The sequence below is a fragment of the Maniola jurtina genome, chromosome 12 (assembly GCF_905333055.1).
Source record: "Maniola jurtina chromosome 12, ilManJurt1.1, whole genome shotgun sequence".
NCBI lineage: Eukaryota > Metazoa > Arthropoda > Insecta > Lepidoptera > Nymphalidae > Maniola > Maniola jurtina.
The window spans coordinates 12,190,993-12,214,131 of record NC_060040.1 but is presented as its reverse complement, the minus strand read 5'-3'; the positions used below and the strand labels follow the sequence as shown (position 1 = coordinate 12,214,131).

The 23,139-nt window shown below is 37.6% G+C and overlaps 1 protein-coding gene across 2 annotated transcripts in view; it reads right to left on the bottom strand.

Moving 5' to 3' along the window:
- Positions 1-23,139, bottom strand: part of LOC123870299 (serine proteinase stubble) — a 148,274-nt gene that overhangs the window by 33,182 nt on the left and 91,953 nt on the right. The window contains exon 3 of one of the 2 annotated variants that reach the window (XM_045913538.1): positions 11,528-11,623. In XM_045913538.1, coding sequence (XP_045769494.1) covers positions 11,528-11,623 — 96 coding nt within the window. The remainder of the gene's footprint in view (positions 1-11,527; positions 11,624-23,139) is intronic. The other variant, XM_045913539.1, reaches the window with a different exon arrangement.

Below are 23,139 nucleotides of genomic sequence, written 5' to 3'. Positions count from 1 at the left end.
AAGTCTTTTGATCACCACCGTGATCATTTGCAACACCAAAGGAACCGCATGCGTTGCCGGCCTCTCAGGAATGTGTTGGTCCGCCCCTTGAATAACCCCATGTTGTAATCTAGTTGATTCCACAGTTTGCATGTGGGTGGTAAAAAGGATCCGATTGATGATGATATCATATTCATTAAAAAAGTAGTACAGTACAACCAAATTAATAATGCGCATGCAGATCTTCGCTAATTGTCGTATTCCGAATCATTGAAGCGTAAGAGCCCTAAACAATGCACTTGCATTTTGCACCTTGTTATAAACAAATAGGAGTCAATATCATGTGTATCTTACGACCGTTGCCGAAGTGACGAAGATTTCTATGCGCATTATTAATTTGGTTGTACTGTACACTAAATGTGTTTTAGATTTTCAGATCGAAAAAACCCCTTAAAATAAATGGTGTAAATATATACCGAATGTACCTACATAGTAAAGGGTTCAAATCGAATTCGCTGTTAAGATTAATGTGACCCTTTTTATAATTACTATACTGTCTGTTCAACTACAGACACTACGAAATATAATTACAGGGTCTTTGCCCTACAGCGAGAGGTACAATGGGCGACTTTTACTTTTTTCACTATTCACGCCCTGCCAAGGTCATGAAAGTGAATTTATTTACCGGTAACCTATATTTGTCGGTACGAAAGTACCGGTTTCACTTTCATACAAATTACAGATGAGATTTTAAACGATTGACGTCTGGCCCTTAGGATGACCATTATTTTTACCCTACTTTGCCGAAGTCCAAAGGAGGGTTATGTGTTTGATCTGTAAATGTATATGTATGTCCACTCGTAACTATTCAATGGCTCAACCGATTTTGATAAATGATACGTCGTTGATGAAGCTTTTTACCTCTAATCAAGTAAATCCATATGCATATTTATACTAATATTATAAAAATATAAGTATGTCGGTCCGTCTGCTAGATTTTTACGGCCAATTTACGAAAGGTACAGAAATAGCTTGTATCCCGGGGAAGGATATAGGTTACAAATTATTATTACCCCGGCAATTCAAAGAGTTCTCACGGGACTTTTAGAAACCTAAATCCATGCGGATGAAGTCGGGGGCTTCATCTAGTAGTATATAATATGACTATATCAAAAAGTTATATTTTATTTGTGCCACAAGACTCATTTAGGGTCATGTAGAGGAGGTCAAACGAGAGATAATGTAATTGGATAGCAGTAGGTAACCGTAATGATATTGTTAACCTAAGTGCTCCATACCAATGTTATTATACAGATGTAACTAGAACGTTAGCAAAAACGAAGACAGGCGACAGTAGTAATGATTACTGATAAGACACCATAAAAAACTACGATTTTTTTAAAATCCTGTATTTTTTTAAATCCATCGATACCATTGATTTTGAAAGAGCCACCATCCATTCTAATATTATAAATGCGAAAGAGTGTCTGTTTGTCTGTCTGCTACCTTTTCACGGCCCAACAGTTTAACCGATTTTGACGAAATTTGGTACAGAGTTAGCTTATATCCCGGGGATGGACATACTATTTATCCCCGAAAATCAAATCGTTTCTATGGGATCTTTAAAAACTGAAAAAACACGCGGACGAAGTCGCGGGCATTCTCTAGTTCACAATATAGGTACATGTTGTTACAATACCTTCTACCAACAACTTACATTGAACGTGTATATTTTTAAATAATAAAAATGATTTATTGAAATTTCTTTTTTGCTAAAAAGTGAGTAAGTCGTTAAACTTTAATAAAAGTCAAAAATCTTGATTTTTTACGAAGCTTAAATTTTATTAAGTAGGACGCCATTTTACGGCGTATGATAGGTACATAGATATAATATGATTTATGGTCGTTAAAATTTTTAATGGAGATAAAATATTTATAACAAATATTACGTCAAGATGTAAATGTTTACATAACAAAAAAAAACTAAATGAAAATCAGTTCATTAGTTTAGGAGGTACAGTGCCACAGACAGATACACAGATACACACGTCAAACTTATAACACCCCTCTTTTTGGGTCGTGGGTTAAAAACTAAACTAGTAGATTCAGCAAACGATCGATCGAGCGGGTGCATAAATGTGTGAAAATCGCTTCGTCAGTTTATTAAGATACATTGACGTAAGTTAAGTAGAAGCCATGTGTGGAAGCTATAGAGAGCTGCAAAGTCCTTAGATAGTTAAAGCTTATGTTAAAAGCCAAGTTTGGAACCTATAAAAGTCTGTAAAGACCTTTTTTTTTCTTTAAATCTGGCTTTACTCTGATTAGCCAATGTCAAGTTTGTAGATATTTTCAAGTTATTGAATTTATACAAGTATGGACTCCGTGTGCGCCGGCGCCCGCCGACACACGCGCGGCGCCTCCCTAGAGCGCTTCATAGTCAGTTCCACCACCATAAAACACCAACTAACACAAAAACCAGCCACTCTTAACAAAAAAAACATTCCAAACAAGCACAGCGCGCGCGCCAGCAAACGCCATCACAGACGAAGTCCGTAAAGACCTTATATAGTTAAACCTTATGTCACCCTTGTAGATTCAGCGATCTATCGATCGGGTGCATTAATGTGTGAAAATCGCTTCACCAAACTAGGTTAAGTGGACAGCGGATCAAACTATCGTCAGTTTATAAAGATACATTGCCCGGTGAAACCTGGACGTAGGTTCCAAGGGCCAAGTTTGGATATGGAGAGAATGGAAGTGGTACGCGTGAGAATCGGGTCACTTACGAGTTACTATTTGCACACGTCTGATAAACTGTGGTTTATGGTCTTTATCTATCAGTTAATATTACTGTATTTAAAAAACCTATATGTGTAGAGTTTATTCATATGCTTCCACATCCAAACTAATATCATAAATGCGAAAGTAACACTATCGGTCTGCCCATTATACGTACGTTTAACCGATTTTACGGTAAAATAGGAGGGAAAAAAGAAAAATAGAAAAGTAGCCTCTTTTCTATAGGATAGATCCCGGGGAAGGGACACAGGGTACTTTGGTCCCGAAAAATCAAAGACCTCCCGCGGAAACTCGCGGGCATCATAATATAACATAACAAAAAATATAACTAGCATCTTTACACGTCAACAGCAATTTACCGCAAAATGAACTTAACCTAAATGTTAAGTTCATTTTGCGGTAAATTGCTGCTCTAGTAACATGACAACTCTATGGCTATATCATATAAAAGGTTTCCCTAAGGGCCTTGGGATGTCAAAAAGTTTCACCGAGGTATCCGTGTCTCGAGTCCGATGTGTTTACTCTGAGATACGAGAAACGTGTTTACGAATATGTTTGGAAAATCTCTGTTTGCTCTTTCCTAGGAAATAGGCCGCAAATGTTTTATTAACGACTCGGAACTGGGTTCAGTTGCGCAGCGCAATCGCAATCATGTTTGCTTACAAAATATTTGAGTGTGGTGATAGTAGTACAAAAGCTATGACTATGGATTGTGATCATCACAATAATTGTTGTAATTGACTGAGTTTAGAGAAAGTAAAAACACAGTAAAACAATCCAGTCAGTCAGTCAGGAGCTATTGACGCTATTCAAAAGGAAGCATGACTCTGAATTATCCGGGCGCGGTGGTATCCATGAGGATATCCCCAAGAAAAAGAAAATTTTGGCACCTACCTTTTTTTCCGGCAGTGCATAATGAAAATGAAAGCATTGAGCTAGCGAGAGCTAGAGTTCAGCAGTGCTTTAATGCCTCTATGGCCTGCACGCAACTGCTCATATATTATATTATGTGCGATAAGTTTAAGAAAAAGACAATTTCCAACTTTTACACAAAATTGCGTGTGTCGATATCGAACATCGGAAAGCGTGTCAAAAATCACTTTCGATGGCCGCCACTAAGTACAAGTCGGCGTCTGTACACAATAGTGTTGACTTTACGCACAAGACATGCACTTTCACTGATTAAATGCCACTTACGAAGATTATCGGCTTTATTGAATTAGTTAATTTATAATGCAGCAATGCTTGCCAAAGTGTTTCATTATTATCGTTTTTTCATAAAATTTCCCACTGGTTTATTCATAAATACGTTAAATTAATGAAAAGAGTAGGTAAGTAAAAAAACCGACTTCAAAAACGACAAACACTAAAAAGTAAAAAATAACTTTTGTTTAGCTACACGTGTAATGCACCTAGGTATGAAGTCGAGCGAGCATATTAAAACAAAATTAGAAATCCAAGAGTGAAGCTCGCCCGACTTCATACCTAGGTGCATTACACGTGTAGCTAAACAAAAGTTATTTTTTACTTTTTAGTGTTTGTCGTTTTTGAAGTCGGTTTTATTTTTCTTTTGAAAATTTTTTATTTCACAATTTTTAGTGGCCCTACTGTACTATAATATGCTGTGCCCAGTTAAAACCCTACTGTTTACTAAGCTATTACACTGATCGCGAGCAATTTGCTCCTATCCATTGAGGAGTTCTGTTCTTCATCTCCGAAGATATTCATCAGATCTTCACCAAATTTATATGGGACCACCTGCACAGTATACCCTTTCAAACAAAAAAAAAAAAATTTCCAAATCGGTCCAGGGGTCTTTGAGTAATCAGGGAACATACATAAAAAATAAAAAAATAAAAAGATCCCGACGAATTGAGAACCTCCTCCTTTTTTGGAAGTCGGTTAATGACAGAAAGTAATCATGATAATATGAAATTAATTGCAATCATATTTAAGTACTTTATAAGCTAATTGCTCCAGCTTTGTAGGGATTAACTTATAAATATTAATTGTTTTATTGTTATTATTAAGGATAATTCGTAATTCGACCACCGATATTGTGAAAATTTAGATAAAATTACGCCCTATTTTGGAGTTTAGTGCTACCAGATTGCCTAAGTGATTAATGAGAACTTATTAATACGTACCTTACCTACCTTCATAGTTTCTTATACCTACTCTTTGAATGAACAGACAAATCCAACTTACCAGATATAAAGTTCCAAACTTAAGCTAGGTCGCAATTTCCTAATCTATTTTCTTATCCTAACTTACTGTCCACGCCATTTTTCGCAAGTTTTGTCGTTCCATTAAAGAGTCAACGTGTTTTTTGTGAGGCACCTAACCCTTTCAAGGGTCTAATAGCTTTCGTTACTTGCAAATTTTCAAGTTTTGGGATGACCAAGCGATAATTTCTTTTCTCATCACTACACATAAATAAATTAAGTACCTATTTTTATCAAAAATCGTGTTCTACAACTACAAGAACAAATCCCTCAACTCAAGTGTTGAGGGATTTGTGTTGGGATTTGTGTGGTGCTGCCGTACCATACAGATTTCGTTGGTTTAGCGGATTATAGCAATGACTTTCTAAGCATGGACACATCGTGGCATACAACACAAGAGCCCAAACATGGAACACGTTTCTAAATTCACCCTATTTAGCTTCAACTGCTCCATTTATACATTCCCGCTAACATTCAAGTCCTGTAAACTAACCTCAGTGATTAAGCCGCAATGTAAATCGATAAGCACTCGAAGCTGAATAAGGTGATTTTAGAAGCAAACTTGAACAAAAAATGGAATGGAGTAGTGTAGCACTATTAATTTTTGTTATTTCTTTGAGAGATTTTTCGTTTTTGTAAATATGAAACTATTATACTATAACTATCTATACTATATAACTATTATACTATATCTGCTCGTGCTGATTCACTGACTGACTGACTGACTGACTCATTTGATCACCTCTTTGTAAGTCTTTTTTTTTACCGATGGTTTCGTATAGAGGACAAAAAATGATTCGGAGGAAAAATATGGATAGAGCTGATGATTGAAGATTTCGGTGAGGAGCACGGCCAGGGTATTGAAGATAGGGGGTGCTCGAACAAATGTCACTCAGAACTTCATCCAACTGACAGGGAGCTGAAAAATAAAACCAAAATGGCGGATTCAACATGGCGGCCATACAAATTTCACCGGTGTCTATCTCGAAGATTATAAAAAATGGAAGAGTGGTTTCTTGGCAAAAAATGATCAGGACCCGAAATTCAACTTGATGAGTAGAAAAATTGCGGTCCGCTTGCGGGCCGCGAACTCACGCGCCCTACTAGTTATATGTATATGGTTTTACGTGGGATGATTTATATTTAAAAAAAATTAAAAGCCCTAGATTGCAATCACACCTGGTGGAAAGTGATGATACAGTCTACGGTAGTAGCGGGCTAACTTGTAGGGGTGGGGTAAAATCCACACCCGTTATAGATGTTTCTATATGGCATCGTACCGGAACGTTAAATCGCTTGGCGGTAGAGTGGTAAGTAGCCACGGCCAAAGGACTTCCACCAGCCGACCTAAACCAATTAAGAAAATCTCAGTCGGCCCAGCCGGGAATTGAACCCGGGACCCTCGTCATACAAATCCACCGCGCTACCACTGCGCACCGGAGGTAGTCAAAAAATAATAAAATAAATGTGATACAATAATGGCGAATAGATTTTACATTAAACAAAAAAAAAGCTACTCCACAGTTTTGTTTTTCCGACATTCGTGACGCGCCCTTCCATCTGTCTCTTTCCGATGTGCGTGAGAGAAAGGAATGGGAATATTGTAAATAATTTTAGATATTTCTAGTGTTTTCAATGGTTTTACTAAGTATTTTACACTTTTTCGCATGTTATTTTACGTAAATAAAATTAACTTACCGGTGGTAAGTCACACCATCTCTTATCTGCGTCGTTAACGTATTATTTCGGCACTTTTTGATCGCGCATTTAGGCATCTTGACAGCTTTGCAGTCAACATGCGACTAATAAAGAAAGTGTGCTTACACCGAGCATAAGCACACTTACTTGGTCCCTTGTTATGCGCCATGTTATGACCTTGTCCTTTGTGGTGGAATTAAAGGGCAAACCCACAAACAAACTTACTGTTACATTTACATTTTACAACATCAGTAGAAAATAGGATTTTCTTAATTAATTTATATCTACTTTATGCCAGCCAACAATCTCTATAATAGTGATCCGAGCGAATAAATTCGCATGTCAATATAATTAAGTAATCCGATCACTTGCCGTATCGATGCAGGAATCAACGTTATTCATATGGAATAAATAATGGCCGGCAATTTGTCGGCAAAAGCCTCAAATAGCTTAACGGTTTATATGTTTTTTATGCAAGATAGGCTTGACGATAATAATATTTTTTTTGTTTTCTTCGATAGCATTTTTTCAGCCCTAAAGCGTAAAACAACTTATGAAACGCGTCCGTAGCCGCAGCTGACAGCCGCGACTGATAGGTGTGCACAGTCATCTAGCGAGATATCTTTCGAATGTCCGCGGACGTCGCGTCCGAACGCTCATCGTTACGTCCGCGACCTACGGAGGTTACGGACGCGTCCTTCAGCCGCGTCTTATAATCTGTTTCTGCCTTAAGCCAGCGTAAGTGTGACGATAAAGTCTAAAATATGCAAATAAGCAAAAAGTATATCACACTAATATTATAAAGGTGAAAGTTTGTATGTGTGTGTGTGTGTGTGTGTGTGTGTATGTTTGTTACTCTTTCAAGCAAAACTACTGGACGGATTTGGCTGAAATTTGGATTGATGATAGATAATATCCTGGATTAGCACATTGGCTACTTTTTATTCCGGAAAATCAAAGAGTTCCCACGGGATTTCGAAAAACCTTAATCCACGCGGGCGAAGTCGCGGGCATCGGCTAGTTAGTCATAAATCGTAATGTGAAAATGTTTATATTCCGTAAAAAAATATAAAGGCAGCCTGAAATGTAATATACTTAGTTGATGTTAGGACTTGGGAGTAGGTATTATTTTCTTATGTTGACACATGTCTGAAGATGGATAACACTATCACAAGAGTACTTAATAGTGTTTGTCTTGGCTCTGTTTTTACTTTACTCATAATATTATTATTTATCTAGGGCCTTCTAATTTCCCAACGAAAACTGTTTCCGATGTACCCTTTCCGTTTCACCCTATTTTTTTCATCCACTAAAGCCACACCTAAGTTAAGCAACAGTTGATCTTGAGTTTAATTCACTCGCCGAGTGTTAAGGGGCCATCAAAATCTTTAAAGCTTCCACTAGTCCGCTTCAAGCTATAAACAACTTGAATATAATCCCATTTTATCGCCCAAGTCTGATATGGTATGAAATCACCTTCAGAGTAGACTTACAAATATTTAACACTAGAGGATGCCCGTGACTTCGTCCGCGTGGATGTAGGTTTTTGAAGATCCCGTGGGAACTGTTTGACTTTCTGGGATAAAAAGTCGTCTATGTCAATAACATGGATGCAAGCTACCTCGGTACCAAATTTCACACAAATCGGTTGAGCGGATGTGTCTTAGGAATCCTTTGGGAACTCTTTGATTTTCCGGATAAAAAGTAGCCTATGTCCCGTCCCCGGGATATAAGCTAACTCTGTACCAAATTTCGTCAGAATGGGTTAAACTGTTGGGCCGTGAAAAAAATTAAAATGCGTTCACGAAAAATAAGGGTTCTACATAAACGTGATAGGCACGTATATCTTGCACGATGGTAAGGAACCCTTACCATCGCGTCTGACTCATACTTGACCGGTTTTTACGTCTAGTAATACTTAGTATTCTTTGATAGTAGGTACGGTACATCCATGAAAGTATCGCAAAATAAAAAAAAATCTCATCCATCCAAAGCAAATAAAAACATGCATTACGCAAGTGAGAGTTGCAAGATCAGTTTGAAATAAAGTTAAGTAATAAAACGGAAAGGAAAGTGCATCTGCACAGTATTGAAATGCAACGCGAGATTGTAGTATTAACTAACTTGTAATTCATTCGCTTCATTTTTATTGAATTTAGGGATGCCTAAACATTTATTCATTAATAAATTGTAAAAAAAAACATTCCTGAACATAAAAAGTGAAAACTGATTAAAAAAACTATTCAGGGATTTTCCTTCTCAAGGGAATGCTTCGTTGAATAGAGAATGGGTTTCACAGTTTTTTTTACGAAAAAATGACCGTTTTTTTTGCAAATAGCATGACTACGAAACCCTAGATTATGCATATTATGACAAAAACTTGACCAGTTATTCAAAGTTAAAAACCACATGAGTAGTGGTTTAACCAGTGTAATATGTTTAACAGGGCTCTCTCCGTCACTTACTCCATACAATCGTAGTCCCAATTTCACTTGAATATTAAGCAACCAAAGTCTATGAAATTTTGCACACATTCTAGAAACTAATACCTGTGCCTGTGGTGTTTTAGATTTTTCTAAAAATATGTAGTTTTAAAATTACAGGGGCTCAACGATTTATATGTGAATTTTTAAGACCGCGTAACTTTGAAACCGAATATTTTAACGGAAATCTAGAAAACCACAGCATAGATTCCCGGAACGTTTCTACAAAATTCCATTGAGTATGATTGGTTAGTATTCCAATGAGAGACGAACTACGTTTGTATGGAGCGAGTGATGGAGAGACCCCTCTTAAGCCCAAAAACAAAAACGTATTTACTTTTTAAATAAGGTATTAAAAAGCAATTTTATGCGCCTCACAGTGCGTATGGTTGTGAATACGAAATAGAAACAAAAAATACGAGCACAGGCTACCTACACGCTACATCGAGTCAGATAAATCCCAAAACAGCGTTCACTTTCGCTTCGAATAAGCTTCACATAAACAATACACTACAGACATGTCGCGCGACGTAAGTACACAACTTTGTGTCAGACAAATGTTTATATCTGCGTTTTATGTTTCGTTTACTTAATCTATGAGAAAAATGGCAAGAAACAGATAATAACTAGTAAGACAATTAAAGATTATCACAGAAAGTTCCGACTTTTATCGTTAAATGTTGGTAAATCATAGCTTTTACCGGAAAACCCTGTGATTTACCCTAATTGGAGCATTTACAATAACATAATATTACAATATATGAATCGATGCGCTACAGAGAGCGTCATCATCGTCGACCCATCGCCAGCTCACTACTGAGGACGGGTCCACACTCCTCTCAGAATAATAAGCATAACTCTCAGGCATGCAAGTTTCCTCACAAAGTTTTCCTTCACCGCGCCGATAAAACAATTACACTTAAAACGCACATCACTCCGGACAGTTAGATGTGCGTGGCGCGGGCTCGGAATCAAACTCCCGACCGACGTGTAGAAGGTCTTATCACTACAACAGGGAACAGCAACATTTTTTGAGCGAAATGTCGCAAGTCTGAGAAGCTTTCCCTATGAATAATTTCGTTATTCATTCATCTCGCGACGAGCCGTGTCGTGTCAAAGTTACACTTTCGCTCGCATCAAATCAAATCACATTATGTATGTGTCGGTACCACTGAAATGGACTTGTAATACACAAGCTCGCTGGAAAAGGTATGCTATACAAAGTGACAGCTATCTATTGTACCAATTGGATGCGCATTACTGGGCGTACCAGGAAGTAAAATTGACACTTGGTGTCTTCGTGGTTTTGGTATTGACGATATGTCTTATCACTAACATTTAGTACCAAATACGTTCACTTGATGCTCACTGCTGCTATCAAGTGCCAAAATGGCAAAAATCTAGTTGCTTTAAAATTAGATCGGCAATCGCAGGTCCAGCGTACCTAGCTGTATCAGTTGTAGAGGTCAGTGGTCGGTACGTACTCGCATCAGATGTTATTACAGATAAACACGTCCCAAATGTAATAGATCATAGTGTTGTATTGTTTTCTTTTTGCACGTTGCATCACTATGTTGCTTTGATATTTTATATTACAAACTTTCCGATTGATACCGATCGTGTAAAAAAAGATTCTTAATTTGATGCTATGTTGTATCTCAGAATTCTATAATTTTCAAAAAACCTTTGAATATCTTCGGAATTTTTAAACGGTGTAAAAAGTTGTATAGGCACATATTTAGAGAGATAGAGTAGTGCATTTCAGTTCACATTAGAGGTCCGTGCCCGGGATCGAATCCCCGACCTCCTGAAAGCCGAAGTCTTAACCACAAGGCTATCACCGCTCAAACTAGAGAGATATGAGCTTATACGCCCGAAAAATTGCTAATCTGAAACCGCTCTTACAGCGAAATTTAGGTACATTACGAAATAGTTTCACGACATTAAATTCATTATCAAACTTGTAAACGTCCAATTTAGTAATTGCATTACGAGCCTCGATAGTTCAACGATTGAAGAGCGGACTGAATTCCGAAAGGTCGGCGGTTCAAACCCCACGCGTACTATTGTCGTATCCACTCCTGGCACAAGCTTTACACTTAATTGGAGGGGAAAGGAGAGTATTAGTCATGATTAGCATGGCTAATATTTTTTATAAAAAAATCGTAATTGCATTACGAATTAGACGTTTACACGTGCAATCGATAGTGAAATTAATGTCGTGCCACTAATTTCGTAATGTGAATTCCGCTTAAATCCCTTGGGAACGAAGAAGAGATACAGTGGTGTGCGCTGTGCAGCATCTCTCGAAAGGGAAAGGAAGTAGTGCGCAAGAATGCTTACTGTAAAATAGCTCACCGGAGCCGGCCCGGGGCGCGGCGCGGGCGGCACCCAGCGCGAGCAGCGCCAGCGCCCACCACCATGACATCACAACCACACCTGGAACAAAACATGACAGTTTAATATACAATCCATCGTAAGCATCGACAGTTGAAGTGGCCTGTTTGATAACAGTTGAAACATAGCTTTATTTACTACTAAATGATGCCCGCGAGTTCATTCATGTGGATATAGGTTTAACTATTAATTTTCTGGGATAAAAAGTAGCCTATGTGTTAATCCAGGGTATAATCTATCTTTATTCCAAATTTCAGCCAAATCCGTCCAGTAGTTTTTGCGCGAAAGAGTAACAGACATACACACATACACACAAACTTTCACCTTTATGATATAAAAGTGTGACAAAACACGGTTAAATAATCGGCTAATATTCTTGTAAAAAAGCGTCAATCAGTTGCTCCGTTAGATTTTTACCGTCCAACAAACAAACACACTAAGCATTTATAATATTAGCTAGGATATTCGAATGTGTGGACACGAAACGAAGTATTTGCCTTACTCTGCTTCTTCATCGAAAGCTCTTATGAAGTTTGCTGCTGAGCATTTACCTTTCTACTCAAAACTCGTTGTCTGTCGAAGCGCGTCTAGTCTATCAATGCTTCAACCATTGATTGACCATTACTTTATTCCTCATTCAAGTGTTGCAAAGCTGGCCCAGTTTTAAATACAGCCGGCCTATTAGCACGCCGATAAGCGTTACTAGAAAGCACCTGTATACGTTCGGCACGACGTACTAACTCTGATAAGGGATTTATTTCCCATAACTGGGACGTCGACGTTAAACTAGGTGAAAATGTGTTGTTGCATTGATGATTAGAGAACTGCTTGTAGCTTATTTGTAGCTAGTTTGTAGTTTCGCAGTTTGTATTATTTCTAAGTGCGATTACGCACTCGTCGATCCGAGTCCGTTAATTATTATCTCTCCGTCATCCGTGACAATATCTCGGATGTGCTTCGGATTAATATCGGACGTATGCCAAAGATGTCCACTGAATAGCTTGGATTTTGATCAGAGATCGGGGTAGTGCGTAAGCAATATCCGACTTCGGACCAAGATTTTTATATCCGTATTTTCACAGACTCAGATGCGTAATTGCTCTTAAGTGGGCTCCACACTCGCGTCGCGAAGTCGCGCCGTTATTTCGCGCCGTGAATGTATGCCGCGATTCACGCGTGAACTGTGTCCCTCCACACTCGCAAGTTTTGTTCGTGACGTTGACGATGCGTTCACGTTCGCGCCGCAAAGCCTAATAGAAGGCCAGTGTCTTAACCGCGAAGCGCTTTGAAATCGTAATGTTGCATTCAATTCCGCTATCAACTCATTATACTACGATGTACGGTATAGAAACAATATTAGAAATAACTTTATTTAATCAAACGTATAAAATTAAATTTAAATAAAACGTAAGCGAAATTGCACCTCTATAATAATTCAAACAAAATGTTATAAAATCTACTTTCCTCATGCACCGTCGACTTAACCAACCGGCGTGATATAATAACACAAAGGAAAATAATTCTCATACATAATCCCGCAAAGGAAAACTTAAGCAGGAATGAAATCGTATTTTCCTTTGTGTGAGTTTTCAAACTATTCCGCCACTGCCACGATTGAAAATGGCATTTTCGCAAAGTGCTAGAAAATTGTTTGTTGCTAAAATATTACCTTTCGCGAATATAAATTCTTAATAATTAATCTAGATATATTCTCCATTTAAATTTTTAAAAAAATCAGTTCTTAATCCTATACTCCAAGCGCTGGTCAAAACTGTATAAAAAAATTATGTCGATGGTTGTACGGGAATCATACACAAACCACTGAAAGGTATTCGCACATTACACAAACACGACGCCGACTCCACTCCGACTCGACACACAGTAAAGTATGGGAAAGTGAACTTTTTTCAACACTGTGTTATTGAAGTGTGAGGCGTGAACCACACGTGGTTCACCCGCCGACTTCTTTGAATAAAATATTGAAAAATACCGCCAAATAGGTCATAGTATAAAGCTATATAATACCATTATACTTTACTGTGAGTTGAGTCAGAGTGGAGTCGACGCTAAGTCTGTGTAATGTGCGAAGACCTTTGATCTATTAACGAACTGAAATGATTGAAACGAAATTTTTAGATTCGAAAGCTTTAAAACTACTTCAACTTTGATAAAAACAGGCCCACTGGAACACGAGATCAGGTTGACCTAAATTATACACGCAATTGCCGACTAAAGGTAGAAAATATAAACAAAATCACTGCACTCATGCTCCATCATAATTATGACACTAAGGAAAATAATATATAAAAATCAATGTTTGTATGTTTGTGTTCTATAGGCGGCTAAACCGCTGATCAGATTGTTATGAAACTTTGGTTCTCGTTGTTCTGAGCGCGCCCGAGATGGTTCCTGCATTAAAAAAACTATATATCTATGAATAAAACAAAAAATGTTTGTTTACGGCATTGCAACGCATGCCGGGTACAGCTAGTTTTCATATAAAATCCCGCGAAGGAAAATTCAAAGCAGGAATTGTAGGGGGCAGAATGAAATGACATTTTCCTTTGTGTGAGAGTTACGAAGTCTATTCTTCCGCGGCCGCGATTGAAAATGACAATTCCACAAAGTGCCAGAAAATTGTTTGTTTGTAAATATTGCCTTTCGTGAAAATATTTTTTGTCAGTTTTAATCTTCAAAAAGTGATATCATCGCTTAAATTAAAGATTGTGAATAAACCGTCACTAGGTTAGTAGGTACGGGGTAAATGAAACAAACGAATCAGATTATACTAGTTTATTAATTTACCAAACAAAAATATCACAATTTTATAATGAGGCTTATAATACGACTAGCGGCCCGCCCCGGCTTCGCACGGGTGCAAGTCAAAGTTATAATTTATCGTAAAATAACATAGTTAAAGTCCACGGCTTATGTACCAATTTTACAAATAACCTGCTTCATAGATGTGCACCCCCCTCCCCTGCGGTTTCGCCGTGCGAGTCGTGCGACACCATCATTCATTTTAATACCAATTACAATTTTAAATTCGTAATATCTTTTGAATGTATTGTCCGATTGGAATAAAATAAAAAGTAATTAGTAAAAACATTCTTGCTCAATAAATAGTTTATTTGGATAAGGATTAGTATTTGACGATACTATGATCAATAAACATAGGCTAATAATTTTAATTACTTTTATTCTATGGAAAAGTGGTTATAATGGCTAAAATATTAATGTTTGGTTTATACTATCGCGGACTTTTTTGTAGGCATTATTGAGTTCTACAACTTTTCTATAGAAGTCAACCATACATCTCTAACCATTTTAGGCAGCGTTCGCGAGAATCGTTAACGTACGGCAGTTTTTTCGACGCCTTACTCCACAATTTTTACTACCATGAAAAATTCTATCTATTTTCCGGGATAAAATATAGCCTATACGGATTCGAAAGAATCCCTCTAAGTAATGGTAAAAGAAATTTTGAAATCGGTCCAGTAGTTTTTGAGCCTATTCAATACAAACATACAAAAATACAAAGGTTTCCTCTTTATAATATTAGTATAGACTATAAAAACGAACATAAAATGTACGAGTATTACAAGTAGGGAAGTAGATATTATGAACTTTACTGTTTAAACGAGCAAAAAATAATTAAGTAGGTATTTCTAGCGCGAAAGCCTTTGAAATATTACTTTTTGCACGAAGTCCTTTCCTTTTGACCTTTGTACACTTATAATTTTTTATCAGAAAGGCCTCGACACACTCGCAGCGTGACGGCAAATAACAGACTAGAAAAAAGTTCATCAGAGCAATTGAAAATGTATGGCGAGAGATTGAGACCTCGTTGCAAAATCTAGTTTCTTGATTATTTTTCTTCTAAAAATAGCGAGCAAACGCTACTTGTGCGTCGCCTGTGAACATTTGCAGCACCAGAGGAATTGCGAATGCGTTACCAGCCTTTTAGGAATTGGTTGATCCACCCCTTGAATAATCCTATATAAGATACTTCGTTGTAGCGTGCGAATTTGTATAACAACATCTATCATCTCTATGTGGATATCGCCATAGACTCATTAAACTCGAGTATCATTTCTATCGCGAGTTGTGTGTCAGAACCTTTACAAAATTATGTAAATGGTAAATCAAGCCGCAGCCATCAATTTGGCTGCTCACGCAATTAGCATCAACACATTTGCATTAAAACTGCAGAGGATGGTAAAGCTTATTTTTTTTTTTCTTTAATCTGGCTTTACTCTGATTAGCCAATGTCAAGTTTGTGATATTTTCAAGTTATTGATTTATACAAGTATGGACTCCGTCTGCGCCGGCGCCCGCCGACATAGGCGCGGCGCCCCTTTAGAGCGCTTCCCAGTCAGTTCTACCACCAACAAACACCAACTAACACAAAAACCAGCCACTCTTAACAAAAAAAAACACTCCAAACAAGCACAGCACGCGCGCCAGCAAACGCCATCGCAGACGAAGTCCTAAAGCTTATTTATAGTTACGTATCGATGTTTCCGTAACTTGCAAAAGCAAAATTAATTATTCAGCTAAGCAATTTCTCCACAAGAGGATAGAACTCTTAATTCAGAACTCTAATATGACTACAACTGTTCGTTAATTCAGTCATTTTTTTCACTCTTTTTTAGTATTCGATACCTAACAATTTAGCCCTTGAATGTGATCTCAGAGGTCGTAAAAGCGTGATTCAATCTTAAATGGAAGCTAACTTGGAAGAGTTATGCCAGTTTTATTCAACGCATACATAACATATAGATGACGAATATATTACTACTCCGTTGTGTTGTCTAATCGGGTAGAAATCGAAATCTACTAGACACGAATGGATAACCCACCTTTCATACAATTGTTAAGACACCGGTAAAACTATGAGGAACAGAACAAGCGAAACTTTCCTCCTAAAAACTCAAGTTACGAACCATTGTCGCAACTTTGCTTTTCAACTTAGTTATTCGCTAAACAAGCAAAAGAATTCTCTTACTTAGAACAATGTAACTTTAAGTGGTTTTAGAAGCATTAAGTACCTTCTTGGTTTAAAGTTTTCTGTTAACTACTTTAGAACTAATTGCTAAGTAGACTAGAGATTAACAAAGTCAAAGTCTTACGACCCCGATAAAGATATCGAAATATAAAATAAATAGAAACTTTTTTTAGATAATTTCGGTGCTAAGTAATTTAGGTATAACAAAACCAGAAAGTGAAATCGGTGATATTGAATTTGTGACCTTAAATCGAGGATATTTTAGTCAAATCATTTATTCAAAATAGGTAACAATTTTCCTTTTTTTTGATGGTCAGAATTGTTAGATTTGCAAGATGATAATATAGTGGTGATAATTAATTACGTTAACTTAATAGAATAGCCAAACACTGAAAAGACCGTTACTTTTAAGCGTATTCAAAATATTAAAGGAATGTATGACAATAATATTATTTGTTTCGAATACGCTGGCATGACGCTCACTGGCATCCATAACCAGCGCTAAAATGACGAAAATTAAGTTGCTTCAAAAACAGGACGGCAATCACAAGTCCAACGTAACTTATGTGTTAGTAGAGATTAAGTACGTATTACCTACTGATTTAGTTTATCTAGGCATATTTGGGCAGAGAATGGAAAAAATTGCTCAGTCGTCAATCCTGACTATTTGTAGATATTATAATACACAGAAAAGGTGAAATACGGACTTCGTCTGCGATGGCGTTTGCTGGCGCGCGTGCTGTGCTTGTTTGGAGTGTTTTTTTTTTGTTAAGAGTGGCTGGTTTTTGTGTTAGTTAGTGTTTTTTGGTGGTGGAACTGACTGGGAAGCGCTCTAAAGGGGCGCCGCGCGTATGTCGGCGGGCGCCGGCGCAGACGGAGTCCATACTTGTATAAATTCAATAACTTGAAAATATCACAAACTTGACATTGGCTAATCAGAGTAAAGCCAGATTTAAAGAAAAAAAAAAAAAAAAGGTGAAATACATCTTTTAGTCATGTAATTTAATTTTCGCAACCACTCGAGCAATAAGTCGATATCAAAGCTTATTGGAGGGAGTCTGAGAGAGTAGATCCCTTGACTACTCCAATAAAGCTGAAGTGTTGGAAAACACGAGCGCTCGCCTTATCCAATAAAGAAAATTCTATTTTCCCTTACTCATACGTATAATAGTTGGAAGTGTTCAAGCTAAGATTGCTTTTTGGTCCAGAAAATATGAGACAAACAAAGATTTTGTTAAAAGAATAATAAAATATTTAGGTTTAAACGAAAGTGATTTTTTACCCATTTGAGCTTCTTATGGAGAACTTCCAGACATGCAGATCTCATCTCGATGTTTTCCTTCAGGGTTATAGACAGTGATATTAATTGCTTCAAACGAAGGTACCTACAGCTCCGAAAAATTAGACGAGTGTTATGTGCCTAGGACTACCCGATTAGGAAACCGAAGTCTAAACCTATAAGCTGATAGCTCATTATTATCATAACTTTCTACCAGAATAATTTGTATAAGAATTATTGAAAAATATCATCCGCGACTTCGTCCGCATGGGTTTACGGTTTTTAAAAATCCCATGGGAAGTATTCCATTTTCTGGGGCGAAAAGTAGCTCTTGTTCGCTACCGGGCTTTCTCTGTTGCAATCGTCAAAATCGATTGAACAGATGGGCCGTGAAAAGCTAGCAGATAGACAGACAGATAAATAGACAGACAGATAGACGATTGAAAAAATAATACCCGGGCTTTCTATGTTGCAAACGTAAAATCGATTGAACAGATGGTTCGTGAAAAGCTAGCAGATAGACAGACAGATAAATAGACAGACAGATAGACGATGGAAAAAATAATACCTAAGCATACCATTACAAAGAAGTAGGTATTTCGGGTATTTTACGTCTGCAAATAGCGAAGCAACCCGTATTTATTACGCACAGTAAAGAAATCACAGCGAAAGTGTTCGCCGAGTCAAATATCAAAGGGCATTCTCAGGCAGGGAGTTTTCTTTTATCCCTTTTGTAAATAACGAAATAGGGGCATATTATCCCGTTTTCCCTTAAGGGCGAAGATTGTTTTAACCATGCTTTAGTCCGAGAATTCTATTACGGAGATACGATTTAGATGTTTGTTATTATAAATTGTTTTTCGTCATAAAAAGAGCATTACGTAATAATACCTACTCTATCGCCTATGGTATTGGATTTCCGCATACTATCCCAGTAAAAAAACCGGTCAAGTGCGAGTCAAACTCGCGCACTGAGGGTTCCGTACTTGGGTATGTTTCCAACATTTTGCACGATAAATCAAAAACATAAATAACGTTTTGGGATGTACAGGAAAGCCCTTTTACGCATTTTAATTTTTTTTAATGATGTAACCACAAGTTCGCGGTTTTCAGATTTATTCCTGTACTTGTGCTATAAGACCTACCTACCTACCAAATTTCATGATTCTAGGTCAACGGGAAGTACCTTTTAGGTTTCTTGACAGACAGAGAGACAGAGAGACAAACAGACAGACAGCAAAGTGATCCTATAAGGGTTTTTCCTTTTGAGGTACGGAACCCTAAAAAAACAATGTATATCTAGATACTAGATAAGTTATCGTTTTTACAGTACCTACCTACCCTACCTCTACCTGTCCCTACCTGGTAGGGATGTATACCTAAGTACTTCTAAATTAATTTGATATGTACAACATTATTGTAGGGCCTACGCTATAAGGCGCAAGGGCTCGAACCTGGCTCTATCAGTAAAAGCGAAAGTGAACCTATTCTGTGAAAACGGTTATCAACTTATTACTCGAAAGTAAATTATCGTAAACTCGATTCTCTAAATAGTTCCAATTAAGTAGATACAATGTACTCAACAATTTTACTATAGATTAGAAAATTGCTACTTTCATAATACATACTTACATAAATATAACCTACATTGAACAAACGCCTGCTATGATAATGAAAATCGTTCAAGTGCAAGTCGGACTCGCACGCGAATGGTTCCGTACCATCCATCGTACTAAGAAATAACACTCTTAGAGTTCCGTACCTCAAAAGGAAAAACGGAACCCTTACAGGATCACTTTGTTGTCTGTCTGTCTGTCCGTCCGTCTCTCGTGTCTGTCAATAAAACCTATAGGGTACTTCCCGTTGACCTAGAATCATGAAATTTGGCAGGTAGGAAAGGAAAAGTTCGAAAACCGTGAATTTGTGGTCACATCACCAAAAAAAGAGTAATTGTTTCAATTTTCAGAGTAAGATAACTATACCAAGTGGGGTATCATATGAAAGGGCTTTACCTATACACTCTAAAACAAATTTTTATTTATTTTATGCATAATAGTTTTTGATTTATCGACCAAAATGTCAGAAAAATACCCGAGTACGGAACCCTCGGTGCGCGCGAGTCTGACTCGCACTTGGCCGGTTTTTTTATTATATTTAATTTTCATGGTGGCCATTTTGATATTTTTATTATTTGTTGTTATAGCGGCTATACACACATTCTGTGAAAATTTTAACTCTCTACGAATTACGGTTCACTAGATGCAGCCCGCTGACAGATATACAGACGGATGGAAGCGGAGGCTTAGTAATTATTGAGCCTTCGGGTAGAAACCCTACAAAGCAGCGATAGCCCAGTGGTTAAGACGAATCGAACTTCTATTCGGAGATTCAGGGTTCAATCCAGGGCACCTCTAACTTTCCGTTACTTGCTTTAACGGTGAAGGAAAAGATTGTTAGGAAATCTGCGTACCTGAGAGTTCTTCATTAAGTTCTCAAAGGTGTGAAGTCTGCCTATCCCCACTTAACGTAATAGACTATAGCCAAAACTCTTCTCTTCCTGAGAGGAGAGTGGAGACCCGTGTTCAGTAGTGGGCCAGGCCTGAGTGAAATGATGATCAGTGCAGGTATTTAAACTGTTCCCTTTACGTACTTATTTCATTTATCAATCATTCGGAAAGGAAGCCGGTTAATATTAACCGTAATCAGTACAAACATAGTAAGTAATTACATATTTAAGTGCGTGCTTTATCAATTATCTAGAAAGTTGGAATGCGAGTCAGTCATAGCGAAGTTCTGAAGTCCTTATATGGAATAGTTGATATATCTATCCCTGAGCTTGATTTGTCAACAAGTCATAATTGCTACAAGTTATTCAATTTACAACTACATACATATATTTGTAAGGGAAAATTGTATTTGAAGTATTGAAATATTCGAGTTTGATATATTAGTTTTTTTTACTTATATATCTACCAGCTTTTGCCAGCGACTTCGTCCGCTTGGACCACACAAATTTCAAACTGAGAGGAACTTCCAGTTTATTTATTCAATAAGACACGTTGGTTCATCAGTTTACTTAGGAACTATGTTAGGTACTACGTAATCTCTAAACGGGTCAGTAACAGTAACTTTATATATAAGTTAGTACTTAGGGGTTTAGTCCTCTGGAATGAGTTTCCATGTCAGAAGACTATCGATCTTACAGGCTAAATCCACAGGATTAAATACGAGCTCTATTAATAGAAAATATACAATATACATGTTTACAGAAACTGTTCTAAACGTATACGTTTGTATTTTATCCATCCATTGGAAAAGTGTGTCTGGCTGTCTATCTGTGTGTCTCCTAGCTTTTCACGGCCCAGAAGTTTAACCGATTTTGGTACAGCGTTAGCTTATATCCTGGGAAAGGGCATAGGCTTCTTTTTACCCCGGAAAATTAAAGAGTTCCCACGGGATTCTTAAACGCCCGCTTAAAATTTGGTATAGAGGTAGCCGGAAATTCACACAGGTAACTATTTATCCCGGAAAACCAAAGAGTTCCCACGGGGTTTTAAAAAAACCTAAACCTAGGTGGACGAAGGCGCGGGCATCATCTAGTATTAAATAAAACTGTGACTATACGTATTTATTGCATGTACACTCGAGCTCAGAGAAAGGTAATCAAACTGGAAGAACCGCTCCACAAATGGTAGATAACAATTACAAATCCGAGTGGAAATACTGGAACAATAAAAATGGGACTTTGAGATCGGAGCTCTATTTCTAATCACACTTGTTTGATACGCTAGTTTCCATAAACGACTAACCCTTGCGTGTAAAAGTGCACGGTTGAGTAGGTATACTACGCGACAGGTCGAGATGGCGATCGGGCTGGGGACGCCCTGCACACCCGCACAGCCGAGGTGAACCGGCGACTTCTACAGTCGAATAGGTGAACGGAATGAAGGGGCGACGGAGCCTACCCGGAAGACTTGCCTTGATCTTTAATTATCATCAATGAATAGCCAAAGAATTAGCTAGCTATGTTGTAAGTATTAGACTTTACGGCTGAAGCTGAATATGATTCAGGCCGCTAGTTGAATAGTTGTCAGTAGTTGTAAAAAGTTTAGATTGTTAATTGAACAGCTGCATCATAGACAAGGAATAAGGCAGGATTTTCCTAAACTCTTACGAGGCAAGGAACGAAAAGGTTTTCGCCGAGCCAAGCCACGGGCGGTCGCTAGTTATTACTAAGAAACTATAAAATATATTATATTGAGTAAGCGTCACACCTTTTTTTAAGGTTGTTAATTTAAAATGTGGTAAAAGGAAAACCGTACCTGACCATACACAATAAGTTTTATGAGAAACATATACTTATCAATATTGATCACTCAGGTCATACAACCAGTACATAATTATAATTACAATACAAAGTAACAGTAAATAGGCCCATACTGAAATTTACTCGTATCTTAACTGCCTTGTCGATAAAATAAACTTTATAAGGTCTCGCATAAAAATAAAAGGCTCAGTAATTTCAAGCAGCCCAATCATCAGGTACCTACTCGCCCCGCCCATGCAATGTATAAAGTAACCGGCATGCACTAGTAATCTTGTAAGTAGAATGAAACCAAAAGGCAATAAAAACGTTTAAAATATAACTTTTTTTGACCATAAACGTTTTACGCGAGTATCGTATAAAGACGGACAGACAGACAGACAACGAAGTGGTCCTATAAGGGTTCCGTTTTTCCTTTTGAGGTACGGAACCCTAAAAACTAACTAAAAACTAGACCAAGAAGAACTTACTACCGCAAAACCATTATAGAATAATATAAAATGCATTCGTAAAGAACTTCAAACTTAACAAGCATACTATACCGGAATTCAGTTCCGGAATTCTGTACCTAAATCAGGCAACCGACTAAGGGTGTCCAATTTAAAAGTTTCCCGGAAAATGGAAAGAGACGACCTACTTAGGGATTGCATTCACAATAGTAACTTTTTGAATACAGTCTTCCGCAAAATGCGAGAGAAAAGCGAACCGTGTAATAATAAATTCATGTAACTAGGTCAAATTATTTATTACTAGGTTTTATAAAAATCCCGTGGGAACTCTGCTTTCCAGGATAAAAAGTTGCCCAATTTTTGGGACGCAAGCTTCCTTTGTACCAAATTCATATTAAATCGGTTAAACGGATGGGTCTTTCAGAATCCCGTGGGAACTCTTTGACTTTCCGGAATAAAAAGCCTATGTCCGTCCCCGGGATGTAAGCTAACTCTGTG